The 15,966-nt window shown below is 42.3% G+C and overlaps 1 protein-coding gene across 1 annotated transcript in view; it reads left to right on the top strand.

Annotated features, from left to right (window-relative positions):
• The window catches only part of PDIA5 (protein disulfide isomerase family A member 5), a 182,042-nt gene that overhangs the window by 20,835 nt on the left and 145,241 nt on the right, over window positions 1–15,966 (top strand). The window contains exon 2 of the mRNA XM_048484502.1: window positions 15,652–15,778. Within this exon, the coding sequence (XP_048340459.1) occupies window positions 15,652–15,778 (127 nt within the window). The remainder of the gene's footprint in view (window positions 1–15,651; window positions 15,779–15,966) is intronic.

Genomic DNA, 15,966 nt, shown 5'->3' with positions numbered 1-15,966 from the left:
GGAGTTTTCCATGAAATCTGCCCCTCCCTCTGACACTCTGTGCTGTGCTTCACTGTTGGGCCTTTATTCTCTCAGCCCAGCTCCTATATGGATAATGAGCCAAGCTGAAAGAAAAATCTGAAACTGTGGAGTTGAACAAGGTGGGGAGGGGCAGCAGACTTTAGCTCTGCTCACTCATGTACTTTGTTTTACACAAATAGCCCCTCTGATTCTCAGTATTTGTAGGCCTTCCAATCCCATCTAGCTTTCCCTTCTGTTGGAAGATGTGATTCCAAAACTATGTTTTTATAGGTTCTTAGCTTAGATTTGCCCAGTATAACATAAACTACAGTTCATTCAGTATGAGCCGCATTTACTGAGAAAAGTGCGTGGTGATATGTAGCTGATGTTGTGATTTTTGCTGTGGATTTATTGGCTGCATCAGTGTGGCCACTGTGCACATAGATTGGGAATGATTGTTTCGACTCTTGTGATCTATTACCATAAGTCTTATTATGTGTTGTTGCACCTTGATCACTGTTGATACCAACTGTTATCTTGTTCAACTGTAGGAAGGAAATAAATTCCTTCTATTTGATCTACGGTATTTGTTTCTCCCACAGAAGTAAAATGTTCATAGGTAAGCCACCAATGTTTGCTTTTTCCACAACTAAATACCCCTAGTTTCTGCAAATCCCTTGTCAATATTGTATCTTGCATACACAATCTGAAGCTTGTCTACACAAGAAAAATCACTGACTAAAATATTATTTAGATGTGCTAGTTGAACTTTAGATATATTAATTTGCATTTTAGCCTTTGTGCAAATTAAAAGAATAATTTTGTTTGCTCCAGTTGAGTTTGAAAAATATTGCCAAGATTGTATAGTTATTTCTGACAGTATTTCTGACAAATTCTTGGCGTGGAGAATTTTTTGCTTGCCAGCATCTCTGTTTTAAAATATGTGTTTATTAAGAAAAAAAACTTATATTGAATGGAGGGAAAATGAGCCAAGTTACAAAGAGTAGTCTAGAATAAATGAAGACACAGAAGGCAACCTCTTCTGTTCTCTCAGTGTTACAAGAACAGAGTTTACATAAAACGTCAAGTACTGTAGGTAATGGTGACTCAACTTAGACGTTGCATCAAGCCCTGGTTCACACTTACCAAAGATTAGAACTCAGTAGTCTGGGTTTCCAAACATACAACAAGAAAACTATGTTTGCCATCATTTCTACTTTGAGATTCACAATGTCCTTGCTGCCTGGATAATATAGCATCCTTTGGAGGGGGACTGTATTTTTACAACGTGTCTGTTGATGTCATTCAAGCAGTAGTTTGAACACTCACTTCTGGTTTTGGTTCATCAGTTTGGGAACACCAAAGCATAGTGAAGCTTCCATAACCATGGTTTGACATAATGTCAAACCCATATTTCTAGATTTCCCCCCTGAATGCTTGAGGTATCTATGTATGGAATGGTGACATATGACCCACCAGATATGAAGATATCTAAATCCATCAATCAGGTAGGTCCACACTGATACTGCACAGAACAGAATATTTTATTACAGTCAAATACCAGCAAATTAGACATGCTAACAAAACAGTTCTAAAAGTGTATGTGCAATAAAATATATTAGAATACTCCCCAGGTCTGCAGAAAAATCAAAACAGTTTAACAAGTGGGAGTTCATATCATTATTATAAAATAATGCTGTTTGCACTCTTACCTTTTGAAGTGGCATGGCCATCCCCTCTGAGATCCTTTCCGGTCCTGACTGCCATGTTGGAGGATACTGGAAGTGACTCTGGGCCCAACTACAATAGTGGCTTATGGTGGAAATGGCTCCAGGCCTGGTGGTGATGGCTATGGTGCCTGGGAGCAACACCTAGGGTCCTCCATTGAGGGAGTCAGAACTGGAGTGGAACTTAAGATTGGTGGTGGGGCCTAGAGCTGTGATTGAAGGCTCCAGCCCCCCGAGTCTCGTGGGCCTCCCAGTTAACCACTCTGAGCCTGAAAAGTAACCACTCTGAGCCTGAAAAGGGAAGGATGGTATAAAAATCCCTAAATGAAGTTTTTTTATCCTAAGAAATGACAGGGGTCCCTTAACTTACAGCTGAGAAACAGCTTTCCCCCTCCTGAATTAGTAATGAAATCTGGTTCCTTAATATTCCAAATGGCTACAGGGATCATGCCTTCCATTCTTTCTTTCAGCTTTTTCTGAAACAGATTTAGAGTTGGTTATATTCTATTATTTGTGTAATAGTTCATAGGTTTGATACCTGTGAACTGCAAATAGAGGTTCATGGCCAGATTTATTCCCATTTCGTGTCATATCTATTTCCCCTCCTAATCAGCATTCTCATCGCCACCCCCCACCCCGAAAAAAACTGTTTCTGAGAAATTGGGGACCTTTGGTTTCAGTGTGGGATGTGATGCAGGGGCTGCAGTGGTAAGGAATTAAGTAGAATAATCTTCCCATCTCCCACAATTTTAGGGTAGATTCACCTTATAACTGGTTGCTCTATTTTCTCCTCTTCTGTGAGCATTCTGTGAGCATTCTGCTGAGTGAAAGAGAGAGTTAGGAGCTGAATGACCACCAGGAAGCTTCTTTTGTTACCAGGATTGCTCTGAATATGTAATGTGTAATTGTGGCACTCCATCACTTCCCATCTCACCCTTTGCACAAACAACTGTTTTGCTTGTGGAAAAACATAAATCATCAACATTCTGTTCATTTTCAGCCACTTAATCATATAAAGATATGGGATTCCCACATGACAAGTGACTGCTAATTTTCATATGAGGGCTTACTTATGTTCATAGGGGAACTGAGAAAATTTCTTATTTATTTGCTTAGTTTCTGCTGTAGGGACACAGCCTACACCATCTGTGATCTGGGTAACTGACCCCATCCAGGGTGATAGTGGAAGATGCTGGCTGGTAGTCCATCAGTTCTTTGCTGTTGGTTTCACACAGTTTAATATGAGCCGAATACTTGTAGGAACTGAGAGGAGGAGAAAATGAAGCATCTAATACAAATTGTGTATCAACCCTTGAGCTATCTTAAATTGGTTTAGCTGGCAGCTCTTCTACAACAGGAACCTAGTAATTTGATTTTGCAAGGGTGGCACGGATTCTGTTAGCTATCCTTAGTTCCCTTACATGATAAAAATCACCTTTTGTGATTGTTTATTTACAATTTGTTATTTATTTACAAAATTTGCATCCCATCTTTCTGCCTTTACAAGGATGTGAAGGCAGCTAACAATTTAAAATATACATGATAAAATCACATTTTAAGTCATTAATCCTCCCAATCCATACTGTAGCCATGCTTAATTTGTAGTCTTTTAAAATGTGTGTTAAGTGTATTTGGCACAGGGTGGCTATATAGGATATTCTAAATGAATGTATGAAGGTGCTTTGTGGCAAGTCAGACTGTTGGAAAACTGAGATTGGTGTCTGCTGTCACTGGCAGAGCCTCACTGGAGTCTCAAGCTGAGAAAGCAATATCTGCTATCTGATCTCTTTTAACTGGAGATGCCAGAAACAATGCAAAGCAGGTTCCCTCCTGCAGCCCCTCTCCTATTACATTCTTGCCATAATCCTGTGAGGTAAATCAGGCTGACTGGCAGAGGAAGGCTTGCTTCCATGTTACCTCAGACACCTATATGGGAGGGAAGGAGAGAGACCAGGATTAAGAAGAATGTGAGCCAGAAGGTACAGAGTGCAGTACTATAATGCAGTGGCACAACTAGCATCTCCAGCTCAAGATGGATTTTCTTCATGACTTTTCTCAGAATCCATCTTTATATATGGTAGAATGTGAGAGCACCCGCCTAGATATCTGCTAGACTGGACAAATGTGTGGCAAGCAAAATAGTCATTTCACTGCAGACAGTTACATGGAGCTATTGGTTCTGATTGTGTGGTTTTGAGAATCAAATTAAAATGCTATAAAATCAGCTTTTCAGGGTGTTGATGTTGATAAGAAACCTTAAAAGGGGGTGAATAAGTTGGTTTGTGTATAGATAATGCTGCCTTTGTGGTCTGCTGATCAGTCTTGTAGCTTTTAAAATAGTTTTAAAAGTCCAACATTTTGTCCCTTGATCAAAGATTTTCTCTTTTTCAGTGGTAGATTTGGTCTCTTGATAACTGACTAAAAGTAGTCTTTATGTTTATCTGAACCACAGGCAGTGAATGCATAGCTCCTCAGTTGCTACAAAAGCAGCAGTTTTGAGACATATGGAGATAACCGGAAAATCTAATAGAAAAACCCAAGGGACTATCACACTAATAAATATTGCCCTGAAGGCTAAATGGAATGTCTTAAAATTCAGATAATTATTCATCTTTGAAGATCATGGAAAGAAGTGTAAGAAACCCAGTAGATAAAAGTGGAAGCCTTGTAATTTCTTGCACATTGGTTTTTACACCCCAGAGTAATTCATTCTGTATATAGTAAGTGAATCCCAGAGCTTATGTTCCCTCAGGCCTGTACAAAGCGAATAATTTGTAACTGTGGAATCTGATTATACGTTCCTGTTTGGTAGACATGCATTTTGATCCTAGATTTGAGAACAGCAAGCACAATACAGTTTAAAGTATGTTGGAGCCCCTCCTGCTTTGCTAACAGGCAAGTAGCAATCGATCAATCATGGAGTATTGCTTTTTATTCTGTTCTCCCCACCCCTGTATAAAATGCTTCTCCTACCACCTCCCTGCTTTTGCAGGGAATGGCACAGTCAGTTGCTCAAATACTCAACTAGCAGAATCCGTCATTTGTAAAAATGTGTGTTGCCTGATGACGCCAGTGAAGGATTTAATAAACTTCTTTGCTTGTATGTACTTTTAAAGATTTCTACCCCATTTACAGTCCTTTTTCAAGGCTACTGAAATGGGTGACATAAAATGAAACAAACTTTTATAAAACATTTCATTAACAATTTAAAACAAAATGCAAATCTATACCCCAGTTTGTTTTTGGCATGTGCTGTCTTCCAAATCGCTTGCAGGAAGGTACTGTGAGATCCAGCTGTAAACCAGGAGGAGATGAATACTTCCCTGTCCATTGTTAACTTCCATCAGGGCTGCCAGTGTTGCTGGCTGGAAGCTTGACTGGTGGGGAATCAATGCTTCATCTAGAGCAGTGGTGGCGAACCTTTGGCACTCCAGATGTTATGGACTACAATGCTGGCAGGGGGAGATGGGAATTGTAGTCCATAACATCTGGAGTGCCAAAGGTTCACCACCACGGATCTAGAGAGACCTAAAGTAGTAGAGCAGTAGCATATTTGGATACTTGACCTCCACCCCCCCCCCAAAAAAAAGAGTGCTAGAAACAAGGTGGTGATTTATAGTGTTCTCAGATAATAATGGAGATGTTGCCTCTGTCCCATGCACCTTAGGTACTGCTTTCTTTTAGGGATAACAAGTGGGGACCTGCATGAAAGCTGCAGGAGCAGCTATCACATTCGCTTCATTTTTGCTTCCTCCCTCAGCCTCTCATTCTTTCTCCCTCCTGCCACTCCTTTTCATTCTCTCTTCCATGCCTGTCACTTTTCCTGTCTTTCTGCCCCCCACCCATCACTCTGTCTGACTCTCATCCCCCTTCTAGCCTCCCCCAACTCACACAGCGGCAGCAATTCTACCAGAATGACAACTGATTTCCCAGCTGCAGAGGGCAAGTCCATTTAGGGTTGCCAGCTCCAGGGTAGAAAATTCCTGGAGTGGATTTTTGGGTGGATTTTTGGGTGGATTTTTGGAAGGGTTAGGTTTGGGGAGGGAAGCAACCTCAGCAGAGTACAGTGCTATAGAGTTCACCTTGCAGGGTAGCCGTTTCCTTCAGGGGACTGATCTGTGTCATCTGGAGATCGGTTGTAATCCCAGGTGATCTCTGGCCCTCACATGGAGGTTGGCAACCCCAGTTTCCCTGGGGGAAATGGCTGCTTTGGAGAATGGAGTCTATGGCATTTTACCCTTCTGTGGTCTCCCCCCTCCTCCAACCCCATGTTACTCATTCGCCACCCTCCAAATCTCCAGGAATCTCCCAATCTGGAGTTGGGAACTTGATCTCCTTCCTACCATACTTATTTTTTTTTCTGTCTCCTTTCCCTTCTGCAGCCTCTACCTTGGAAAACTACTTTCTTTTTATACAGTGAGAACCAAAGCAGCTTACATTAGTTACTTCTCTTCCTTTTTATCCACACAACAATCCTGTGTGGTAGGTTAAGCTGAAAGTATGTGGCTGGCCAAAATCACTCAGTGAGTGTCCTCAATAAGATGGGGATTTGAATATGGGTCTCACAGAAGCTCAAACTGCTACACCATGCTGGCTTTCATAGGGTGACAGTTGTTGAGCAGTACCCTGCTTCTCCGAAAATAAGACAGGGTCTTATATTAAGTTTTGCTCCAAAAGATGCTAAAGGGCTTATTTTCAGGAGATGTCTTATTTTTTTCCCATGATTTTGCACCCCCCACATGACCAGATCAGCTGCATTGGGGAATCTGTAACTAGGGCTTATTTTTGGAGTAGGGCTTATATTTCAAGCATCCTCCAAAAATAAAAAAAAATCATGCTAGGGGTTATTTTCAGGGTAGATCTTATTTGCGGGGAAACGGGGTAGCAACCAGCCAGACCTAGTTGAATTATGCAAGTCAGGTAGTATCAAGTCATCTAGAGCTGCTTCCAAGCCTAGAATGGCACCTGGAGATTCCCTGGAATTACAATTGAACAGACAATGGAGAGCTGCCCTCCTGAAGAAAATCTCTGCTTTGAACAGTAGGGTCAATGGCATTATAGCCTGGTGAGCCCTCTTCAAACCCTGCCATCCTCAGACTTCACCACAGAATCTCCAGGAATTTCCCAAACTGAAGCTGGCAACAAGAGTTGTAGTGGTTAAGAGCAGGTGGATTCTAATCTGGAGAACCGGGTTTGATTTCCCACTCCTCCACCTGAGTGGCGGAGGCTTAGCTGGTGAACCACCTTTGCATACTGACTCCTACACATGCTTGCTGGATGACCTTGGGCTAGTTACAGTTCTTCGGAACTCTTTCAGCCCCACCTACCTCCCAATGTGTCTGCCATCTGGAGAGGAAGGGAAAGGAACTTGTAATCCACCTTGAGTCTCCTCACAGGAGAGAAAAATGGGGTGTAAAACCAAACACTACTACTTCAACTACTCTTGAAACAAAACCTGTCCTCAAATTATTATTGGAACCTGTATACCCAAGAAGAAAACTGACTAGAACTGTGAACAGGCAAGGCAGACCTTTCTGGAGGGTCACTCTTTGACCATCCAGGGCAACTCCTTAACCGTAACAGCATCATGCAAACACATAGTGGTAAGTACAGGAATGGGTCACTTACTTCCATGGCAGCAGTCTATGTGGGTTCTGAACAGGTCCTGGATGATCATCTTTGTTTTTGCTTTCAGACTTAATATATGACTTGAGGTCCTCTTCAGCAAGGAGTGTTGGTGCAACAATTCCTGGCTGGGTAGCTATTACAACAGCTATTGTAATGATTGTAAACCACTTGTGCTCAGTAAGCTCAAAACTGGCTCCCAAAGGCAAGCTTATTTCCAGACTTCAAGACTGTGGACACTTTTATAGATTTCTTTTTAAACAGTAGACTGTGAATGTATTTTAGTGTGTATGTGCGCATCGTTCAGCAAGTTTTGAAAAGTTTTTCCTGATTTATGTTGGCAGCTATGGATAGGTTGGGTATGGGGGAGGAGCAGAGTTTTAAAGGAGAAACAAGAGACAGATTTTCTTCTCAGAAGTGTATGCATCAACTTCCCTGGCCTCTAAACACGTGCTCGTCTGTTTCTTTGACCCTGGGTAGAAAACAAGGGTTTTGATGGCGTTGACCGTCTAGTAACACCTTCTGCAAAACATGTTAAAAAAATCTAATGTAAATATATCCGTTGAGTCATATCCCTTCATTCATAAAACCTATTTTCTTTGCTTGTGAATCAGTTTGAGTTATAATCTAGATGTTTTTGGCTGACGTTTTGCCCTCCCCACTTTAATGTTTCCAGTTTGAGTTCTTAAAATGAGTTGACATACAATAGTCAGTTTTCACATTAAGATTTCATCTGATGCCTTTGAAAATCCCTGGATTTTATTTTAGTTAAACTTGTGCAGTTTTTGTGGAGAAGTAAACAGCTGTGCAAAAGTATAGATGCTTTTAAGTGTATTCAGAACTGGGAATGCCAGTGGTAGCAGTTGGTCTGTGTTCTAACTGCTTTATCAATTAACCATGTCAAAAAGGTTTTTGAAGTAGTTTGCTCAGTTTAGCCAGTCTTACTGAATGGGGCCTCAACTTTATGGTAAGGAAGCCTAGTTTGCTTTAAAGTACATTGTTTGAGAGTTAACCTAGTTTTTACTTGTACCATCTTTTGCTGACATTCTGTATGCATACACAAGCTTCTATACTGGGGCTTGGGAGAAAAAAACCTACTTGGATTAGTGCTAAAATATGTTTTGAAATCTGATGCCTAGTATTCCAAATGAGTGAAACAAAATGTAACTAAAGCACAAGGGCAGTTTATGATCTAGTAGTTTTTAATATTGGCTGTGGGAAGCCCAGTTTGCCACCTGTTGAACAGAGGCCTGCTGGAAGATCTGATGTCTGAATTAATGGATGAAACTTTATCTCAAAAAAGAAAATGATAGATAATGTGATTCTCTTTAATTCTTATCGACTTGCAAATACCTTGTAGTCCACAATGCTTATCTCAAGGTGACGAGTTCTTGGATGCCCTAGGTCGCCTATTGATGCACAATCCTGAGTGTAAATATGCAGATTTCTGTATCCACCTTGCTAACCTAACATTTTTTGCAATGAACATTTAGGTTCTGGTGGCCTTGACAGCCTGAAACATTAATCTTGATGTAGAGAGAATGGTGATGATTTATTCAGCAAGTGCCAGTGGGATACTTGAAGCCCCGCCATACATGGAAATGATACAGCACCAGTGCCAATGCGTTTAGAGCATAAAGTGGGGATTTTTTGTGGAACTAGGATGCAAGATAAGATGGGTTTAAATCCAAATTTATATATCACACCTATTATTCTAAGAGACCTTGCCTCTTTCAATTAGTGGGAAGATTTGAACAGGTCAGTGTTACATTCTGAAGAATCAAGTGTTACTACCTGAGTCACACTAAAAGTTACTACCTGAAACTTTTATTTTCACAGGCAAAAAGCAGAATTGTATGGACCTCCCTTTGTAGTTGAAAGAAGGAAACAAGGAATGGCTGCTGATAAGATATGATGGCTATTTCTACAGTTGTGTGATGAAGAACTGGATGCACTCTACCAGTGTGTCCAGGGACAGCGGCCTCCACCATCCTGGACTTTCCCAATGCCCAAGCTGGGTCCCTCGCAGTTCCCCAAACGCCCGGTAGGGCCCCACTTACTGGGGAGCCTGCCCCCAAGCCGGGTGAAAAAGCCAAGCTACAGCGGGGCAGTGCAACAAACCCACTTCTGCAAAGCATGAAGGCATAGCTGAAGCTGGGCAAGAGCAGGCAGCAACTGGATGCTGCTGTGCCGAAGGTGGTGAAGCCCTCCTGGTGAGGCCTGGCTTCCGGAAGCAACCCAGGTGCAAGGTGTGGGGAGGCCGTGTAGCCCCCACCCTCAGCAGGTTTAAACCAGAGGATGGGACTGGAAGCCAGACAGTTACTCCACACTGTGGCAGAGCCAGAGGGATGGCCTGCAATCCAATGGGGGATAAAAGGAGAGGGGGCAAGACAGGAGAAGAGGATGACAAGAGAGAAGGAGCAGAGAGAGAGAGAGAGTTGATAAGAAAATGAGCAGTAATTTAGAGGAAAGAAAGGAGAAGGAGAGCTAGGAAACAGGAACAAACCCACGACATGGGTCAAGCCCAACTCAACCTGGGACTAGCCAGCGTGGCCAAGCCAGGCATCTGCTAGGGACTTCTTCTGAGCAGAGGTGTAGCTCCAAGGGAATGGGGGGTGCACGACGCACTGGGCAAGGGCCCCTGTGGGGGTGTGGTGAGGGCGTGGTGGGGTGTTCCGGGGCTTGGCGGGGGCATGGCGGGGCAGAGGATTCGCCGGTGCACTGAGCACTAACCCTTGCTACACCACTGCTCCTGAGAGCCACCCCACAAGGTTTGGCCCTTTGGCTCCGTAGATTAGCCAGCTGCACCACCCACTCCCAAGCCAGCGAGAGCAAGGACAAGCCAAAGACTGCCCGAGAAGGGGAAGGAAGGATGTGTGCCCAGCAAGCCTGGACTGGGAGAAGGGCAAGCTTACCTTCCTTTGGAATGCTATGCAGATGCAACATGAGTATTTTCTTGCTGTTTGCTAAAGAAGGGAGGGAAGGTGTATACATAACGGCGGTCTAGAGGCAGGTCTGCAGTTTGTGGGTTGGATTCAGTGGAAAAAATTTTGTGAATGGAAAGGGGAGAAGGATTTTTGCTGATTCCCCTTCTTGCAGCAAGTCCATGCTGTTCATGCCAGGCTGCCTCAGGAGCAGCCTTGGGGGCATTTTGGGCAGCAGCAAGACGGGGGAGGTGAGAAGATCTGTTCTGCTGACAGAAATGCCTTCAGTCAGCAGAAACGGTTCATGGAATCCCATGTGTGATATGTTATGTAGATGATCAATCTTGCATTATGCAGTAGAAGAAAAAGACTGCAATTACAAATAGAATCATTTACTGTCCATCATAAATCATAAATGTTGTAGCTTTTACATTTTTTAAAATCCTGCTTGTGGTAGAGATGGCCACTATCTTCTGTTCCAACAAGGCCACTAATGATGTACTCAGAATGATTTAAGCCATGCATTTAGGCAGTATGGATGTTCACTAATGGGAAAATGCATAGAAGATGCACACATCATTTTTGTAGGTAATGGTACTAAAACCCAGGTCTCTTGCTGAAGATTGTAATTTCACAGTTGCCTACAGTGGCAGATGGATGATACACACATTGGGATAGTTTTCAAGTAGATTTCAGCTGGAGCTCGTCAGGACTTTCCTGGTGTCTCTTCATTTCTTGCCATGATGTTTAGTTTGGGAAGCCAGAGGCAGCATTTATTTTTCTTCTATGGAACAATTCCCTAAAAGTGTAATCTTAACCAGAACGGCACCTCTCTAGGACCACTGACTTTAATGGATTTAAAAGGATGCAACGCTCCATAGGATTGTACTGTAAGAGCTGAAGTCCTTGGTAAAACATGTTATATAGGGTCCCAGTGGGCAGCCGATTTGAAAAAGTCCTATACTGGAGAAATGGGAGAACCCCTTCAGTTCAGAGTAGCCAGTATTGGGATAGAACAATCCACAGTACAGTGACTAGCTGTTTTTAGTGGTAGGCCACTTAACACTATGCTCTTTGTTCCAGATGCTTTGATAATGCTTTCTAGCTGCTTCACCAGTCCTCTTATATTGCTCATGGGTGGTTTTTTTCCCCTGTAGATTCCAACAGTCTGTCTTGTAGCACCCTGTTTCAGAAGAAGGCATCAGGAGACCTGTACTTTTATTAACATTAGGGACCCTAATGGGTTGCTAACCTCTGGGTGGCAGCTAGAGATCTCCCACTAATACAACTGATCTTCAGGCAACAGAGATCAGATACCTTGCAGAAAATGGCCGCTTTGGAAGGTGGACTTTATGACATTGCTCCTGGAACCCTTCTTAAATGGCCCCTCATTTTCTTGCCTGTTCTCCTCCTCCTTGGCCTTGCAGCCATCCCAAAATAAATGTGCACTAGGGATCTTGAACTAGTGCAGTGCAGCTTCAAGTGAGCTCTACTGGTCCCATGCAGTAATTAGCCATGTTGCATCAGTGTATTGTGCAAGAAGATTTAGGTGCAGTTTTTTTTCATGCTGGGATCACCTTTGTGGACTAGAGCCTGCTTCATTTGTTTGCAGTCCTTGTTAAGGGTGACCCTGATGCAACATTTTAGTAATAAGATGCACAATAAATGCTTACCACTGCAGCTGCAACCTTTTCCTTCTTTGTGGCATTGCTGTACTCTCATGTCCTCCATTTTTTTTCATTATTCTTAATACTAAAACAATGTGGGTTTATATTTTTTATGCCCACATTAGTGAATTTTAAGAGTGCATCCATGTCCTTAAAAGTGACTGATTTTATACCTATCAGGAGTGCATGGCGTCTACAAATGGAAAAAAACAGAAGAATTTTTTCTTTAAACTGATTTCTTGTCCTACTCTGTGGTTCAAGGCAGATAAAAAAGATAACATGAAATATGTATGTTCTCTTTCAGGAGTATATGATGTGTGCACGTTATATGTATGTTGTACTGGCATAAATATGTGTATGCAGAGTTATAGGTAGATAATTTTCCTAGTGAACTTTAAAAACTCAGGCTTTTGAAATATTTCTCCTTGCATTGTGAACAATGGCCATTGCATGCATGACATTTTAGAGTTGGGTACTGAACTTTCAGTTCTGTTTCTTAAATTATATTGATGCCCTTTTATAGAACTCCTGTTTACAAATCTCATTGTCATTCAGTGCTCAAGACTGAGAGTTCTGATTTTGATTGCCCCAACAGCTTGTTTTTGATGATTGCCATCAACCAGGGACACTTGTAACTCAGTCTTTGGTATTTCCCGTTAAACAACTTTGGGTAGGAAGACCAGGGAAAGCTGAATTTTTGAATGCTGCCAATTGGAATGGGCTTGATGGATCAAAGGGACTTGAGTTGGTTTAAAGTAATTTCATACATACAATGGAGAATGCAAGGAAAAATAAACTGTTGTCATTTCTGTGTGTATTTTACAATATTTATAGCTTCAGTGGTGGGATTCAAATAATTTAACAACTGGTTGTTTGCAAGCACCGTTTTAACAAACGGTTCTGCCTAAATGGTGCGAACCTGCTGAATCCAACCACTGCCTGTCTTCCTCAAAGAGACTCAAGGAAGATAGTCACATCCACTTCTTGTTGGAATGCCCCACTATCTTTGGGAACACCTGGGGAGGACTGTTGCATAAGAAATAGCTAAGGCAGCCATTTTTCATTTTTAAAACAACAATCTCTCTCAGTTTACCTGATCTTTGTGAAGATATTGATGAGCCAACAATCAGTTGTATTGTTGAAGGCTTTCATGGCCGGATTCAACTGGCTCTGGTGGGTTTTTCGGGCTGTGTTGCCGTGGTCTGGTGGATCTTGTTCCTAACGTTTCGCCTGCATCTGTGGCTGGCATCTTCAGAGGTGTATCACAGAGGGAATACAGTGTGTAACAGACTTCCCTGTGTGATACACCTCTGATGATGCCAGCCACAGATGCAGGCGAAACGTTAGGAACAAGATCCACCAGATCATGGCCACACAGCCCTGAAAACCCACCAGAACCAATCAGTTCATCAGCAATGTTTTTGCAATCTCATGGGAATCTAGCCTTATCTCCATGGAGCAGAGGCGTTCCTCCCATTGGGAAAAGTGGGTAGTTGCCCAGGGCGCAGCCTTCTGGGGGGCGCAAAAACTGCAGGTTCGTTGGTGGGATTTTTTGTATTTTCAGTGTTTTTCTGTTTTTGGCCTGCAGAGGGTGCAGTTTTTAGACTAGCAGCACCAAAATTTCAGGCATTTTTCGGGAGACTCTCCTGATGATATCACCCAGGTTTGGTGAGGTTTGGTTTAGGGAGTCCAAATTTATGGACTCTCAAAAGGAGTGCTCCATTTCCAATGGGAGCTAATAGGAGATGGAGGCTACACCTTTGAGGGTCCATAACTTTGGACCTCCTGAACCAAACTTCACCAAACCTGGGTGGTATCATCAATAGGGGCTCATGAAGATACTCTGAAATGTTGGTGCTGCTATCTTAATAATTGCACCCCTGACAGCAGGCACCCCCTACATTTATTATATTTTTATTTTATTCCAATATCACATTGAAAGTGATGCTGTTTCAGGGTGGGGGATAATCCACCCCAAAACAGTATCACTTTCAATGTTGTCTAAACTGGGGACCCAAGATTCTCCCTTCAAGGTGGATTTAAAAGAAGAATCTGGGCTCCCTAGTTTAAACACCATTGAAAGTGATGATGTTTGGGGGTGGATTCCAGCATCACTTATTTAAACTAGGTAGCTCAGATTCTCCTTTTAAATCCACCTTAAAGGGAGAATCTGGGGTCCCCAGTTTAAATAACATTGAAAGTGATGCTGTTTCCCCCAATTGGGGGGACTGGATACAACACCATAAAATATTTTCATAGCAGTAATAAAACATTTTGAAAGCATTTTGAAAATGTTTTCAAAAAATATTTCTGCTGTGTTCAGATTTGTGAGTTGGGGCATGTTCTATAATGTGATGGTGACTTTGAAACGACCTGGTTGAAAAAATCTTTGTTTGATCACGGTGGGGGAGGGTGGCTTCCCATGGGGGGGGCACCAAACTCAGGTTTTGCCAAGGGCTCCAGTTTGCCGAGGTACGCCACTGCCATGGAGAAACTAACTCTGTTCCCTATCTACTAAGATGGTTGTTTTCATTGCCTACAATCTACTGCTTTCTCTGAATCCCCAGCTTTCACTTCCTTTTCTTTGCAGAAGCATAAGAGGAAAATCCTCACCTGACTTGCCTTATATTTCTTGGGGGGTGGGGGGAAGGCCTGGACTTCTTTAATTTTTAAAAAGAAAGCTGACATTCAGAGGAATTAGTAGACCATGGTAGCCGATTTTTGCAATGTTATACTCTTCCACAAAAAGAGGAGAAGTTTGGATTTATATGCCGCCTTCCTCTCCTGTAAGGCGTCTCAAAGCAGCTTACAAACTCCTTTCCCTTACTCTCTCCACAACAGACACCTGATGAGTTATGTGGGTCTGAGAGAGTTCTGAAGAACTGTGACTAGGCCATGGTTACCCAGCAGGCTTCGTGTGAAGGAGCGGAGAAACAAATCTGGTTTACTAGATAAGAATCCACTGCTCATGTGGAAGAGTGGGGAATCAAATCCGGTTCTCCAGATTACAGTTCACCTCTCCCAACCACTACACCACACTGGCTCTCAATACCGTAGTAGTCACTGATCTATATTAAAAAAAACTGAGAAGAAAGCACAAGAAGGTTGAGGGAAGGAAAAACATGGCAGATGGGATAGGAACTCCTAAAACGTTTATCTTCCCATCCAGATGGCTTGCATTCTTTCCAGAAACGTTACATCCTCTTCAAACTGGTTTGGTGGTACAAGGATGGGCGATAGCCTGAGAAGTAGACAGTAGAGAATGGTATCATGTGGCTACTCCATAAAAACCTGCTGCAGCCTGGAAGCCAAAGTGGAAAAAAAGCTCCATCTGAATTCAGCCTAAGTCATTGTTATGGCTTTAAGCGACTACAGCATGGTGGATTCCAAACAGTATTGGTCTATGAATGTCATTGTCTACAAACTGTATAAAAGAGGACCGTATTCGGGCACATGAACTTTAGCTTGTCTAAAAATAAGCCATGTATCTCATAATTGGTTAAAATAGTAGCAGTGCAGTTCTGAACAGAGTTTCCCCCTTCTACACCTGTTGACTCTGATGTACTTTGAACGGTGCAACTGTATTTAGAATGATCCTGCAAGAAATATAACTTTTCCTGTGTTGAAAACAAGAAATACACTAGCTGCAGAGTTGTTTGGCTAGGTAACATCATTTTCATTCTAAACTGTTCTGTTTTTCCTTTGCAGAGCACCTTTCCACCATTCCTGTTAACAGCAAAAATGTCCCCACTGATAGAAAAAATTAGTGATCAGAAGGACTTCAAGAAGCTCCTGAGAACCAGGAATAACGTTTTGGTACTATATTCCAAATCTTGTAAGTTTTCCCCTTTTCAAATAATTGCAAAATTGTTAATTAAAAAAAACAGATTATGCAGAGCGGTAATCAGAAAAAATTGGCAACTATACCTCCCTTAAACAAGTTTATCTAGTTATCAGCTATCTGGTGTACAGTTTCAGAGCTTCGAATGATTCATTATGCTGAGAAACTTTGGATGTAATTTC

Source organism: Sphaerodactylus townsendi, linkage group LG02 (genome assembly GCF_021028975.2).
Source record: "Sphaerodactylus townsendi isolate TG3544 linkage group LG02, MPM_Stown_v2.3, whole genome shotgun sequence".
In the NCBI taxonomy this organism is placed as follows: Eukaryota; Metazoa; Chordata; class Lepidosauria; order Squamata; family Sphaerodactylidae; genus Sphaerodactylus; species Sphaerodactylus townsendi.
This window is presented reverse-complemented; position numbering and strand designations above follow the sequence as displayed.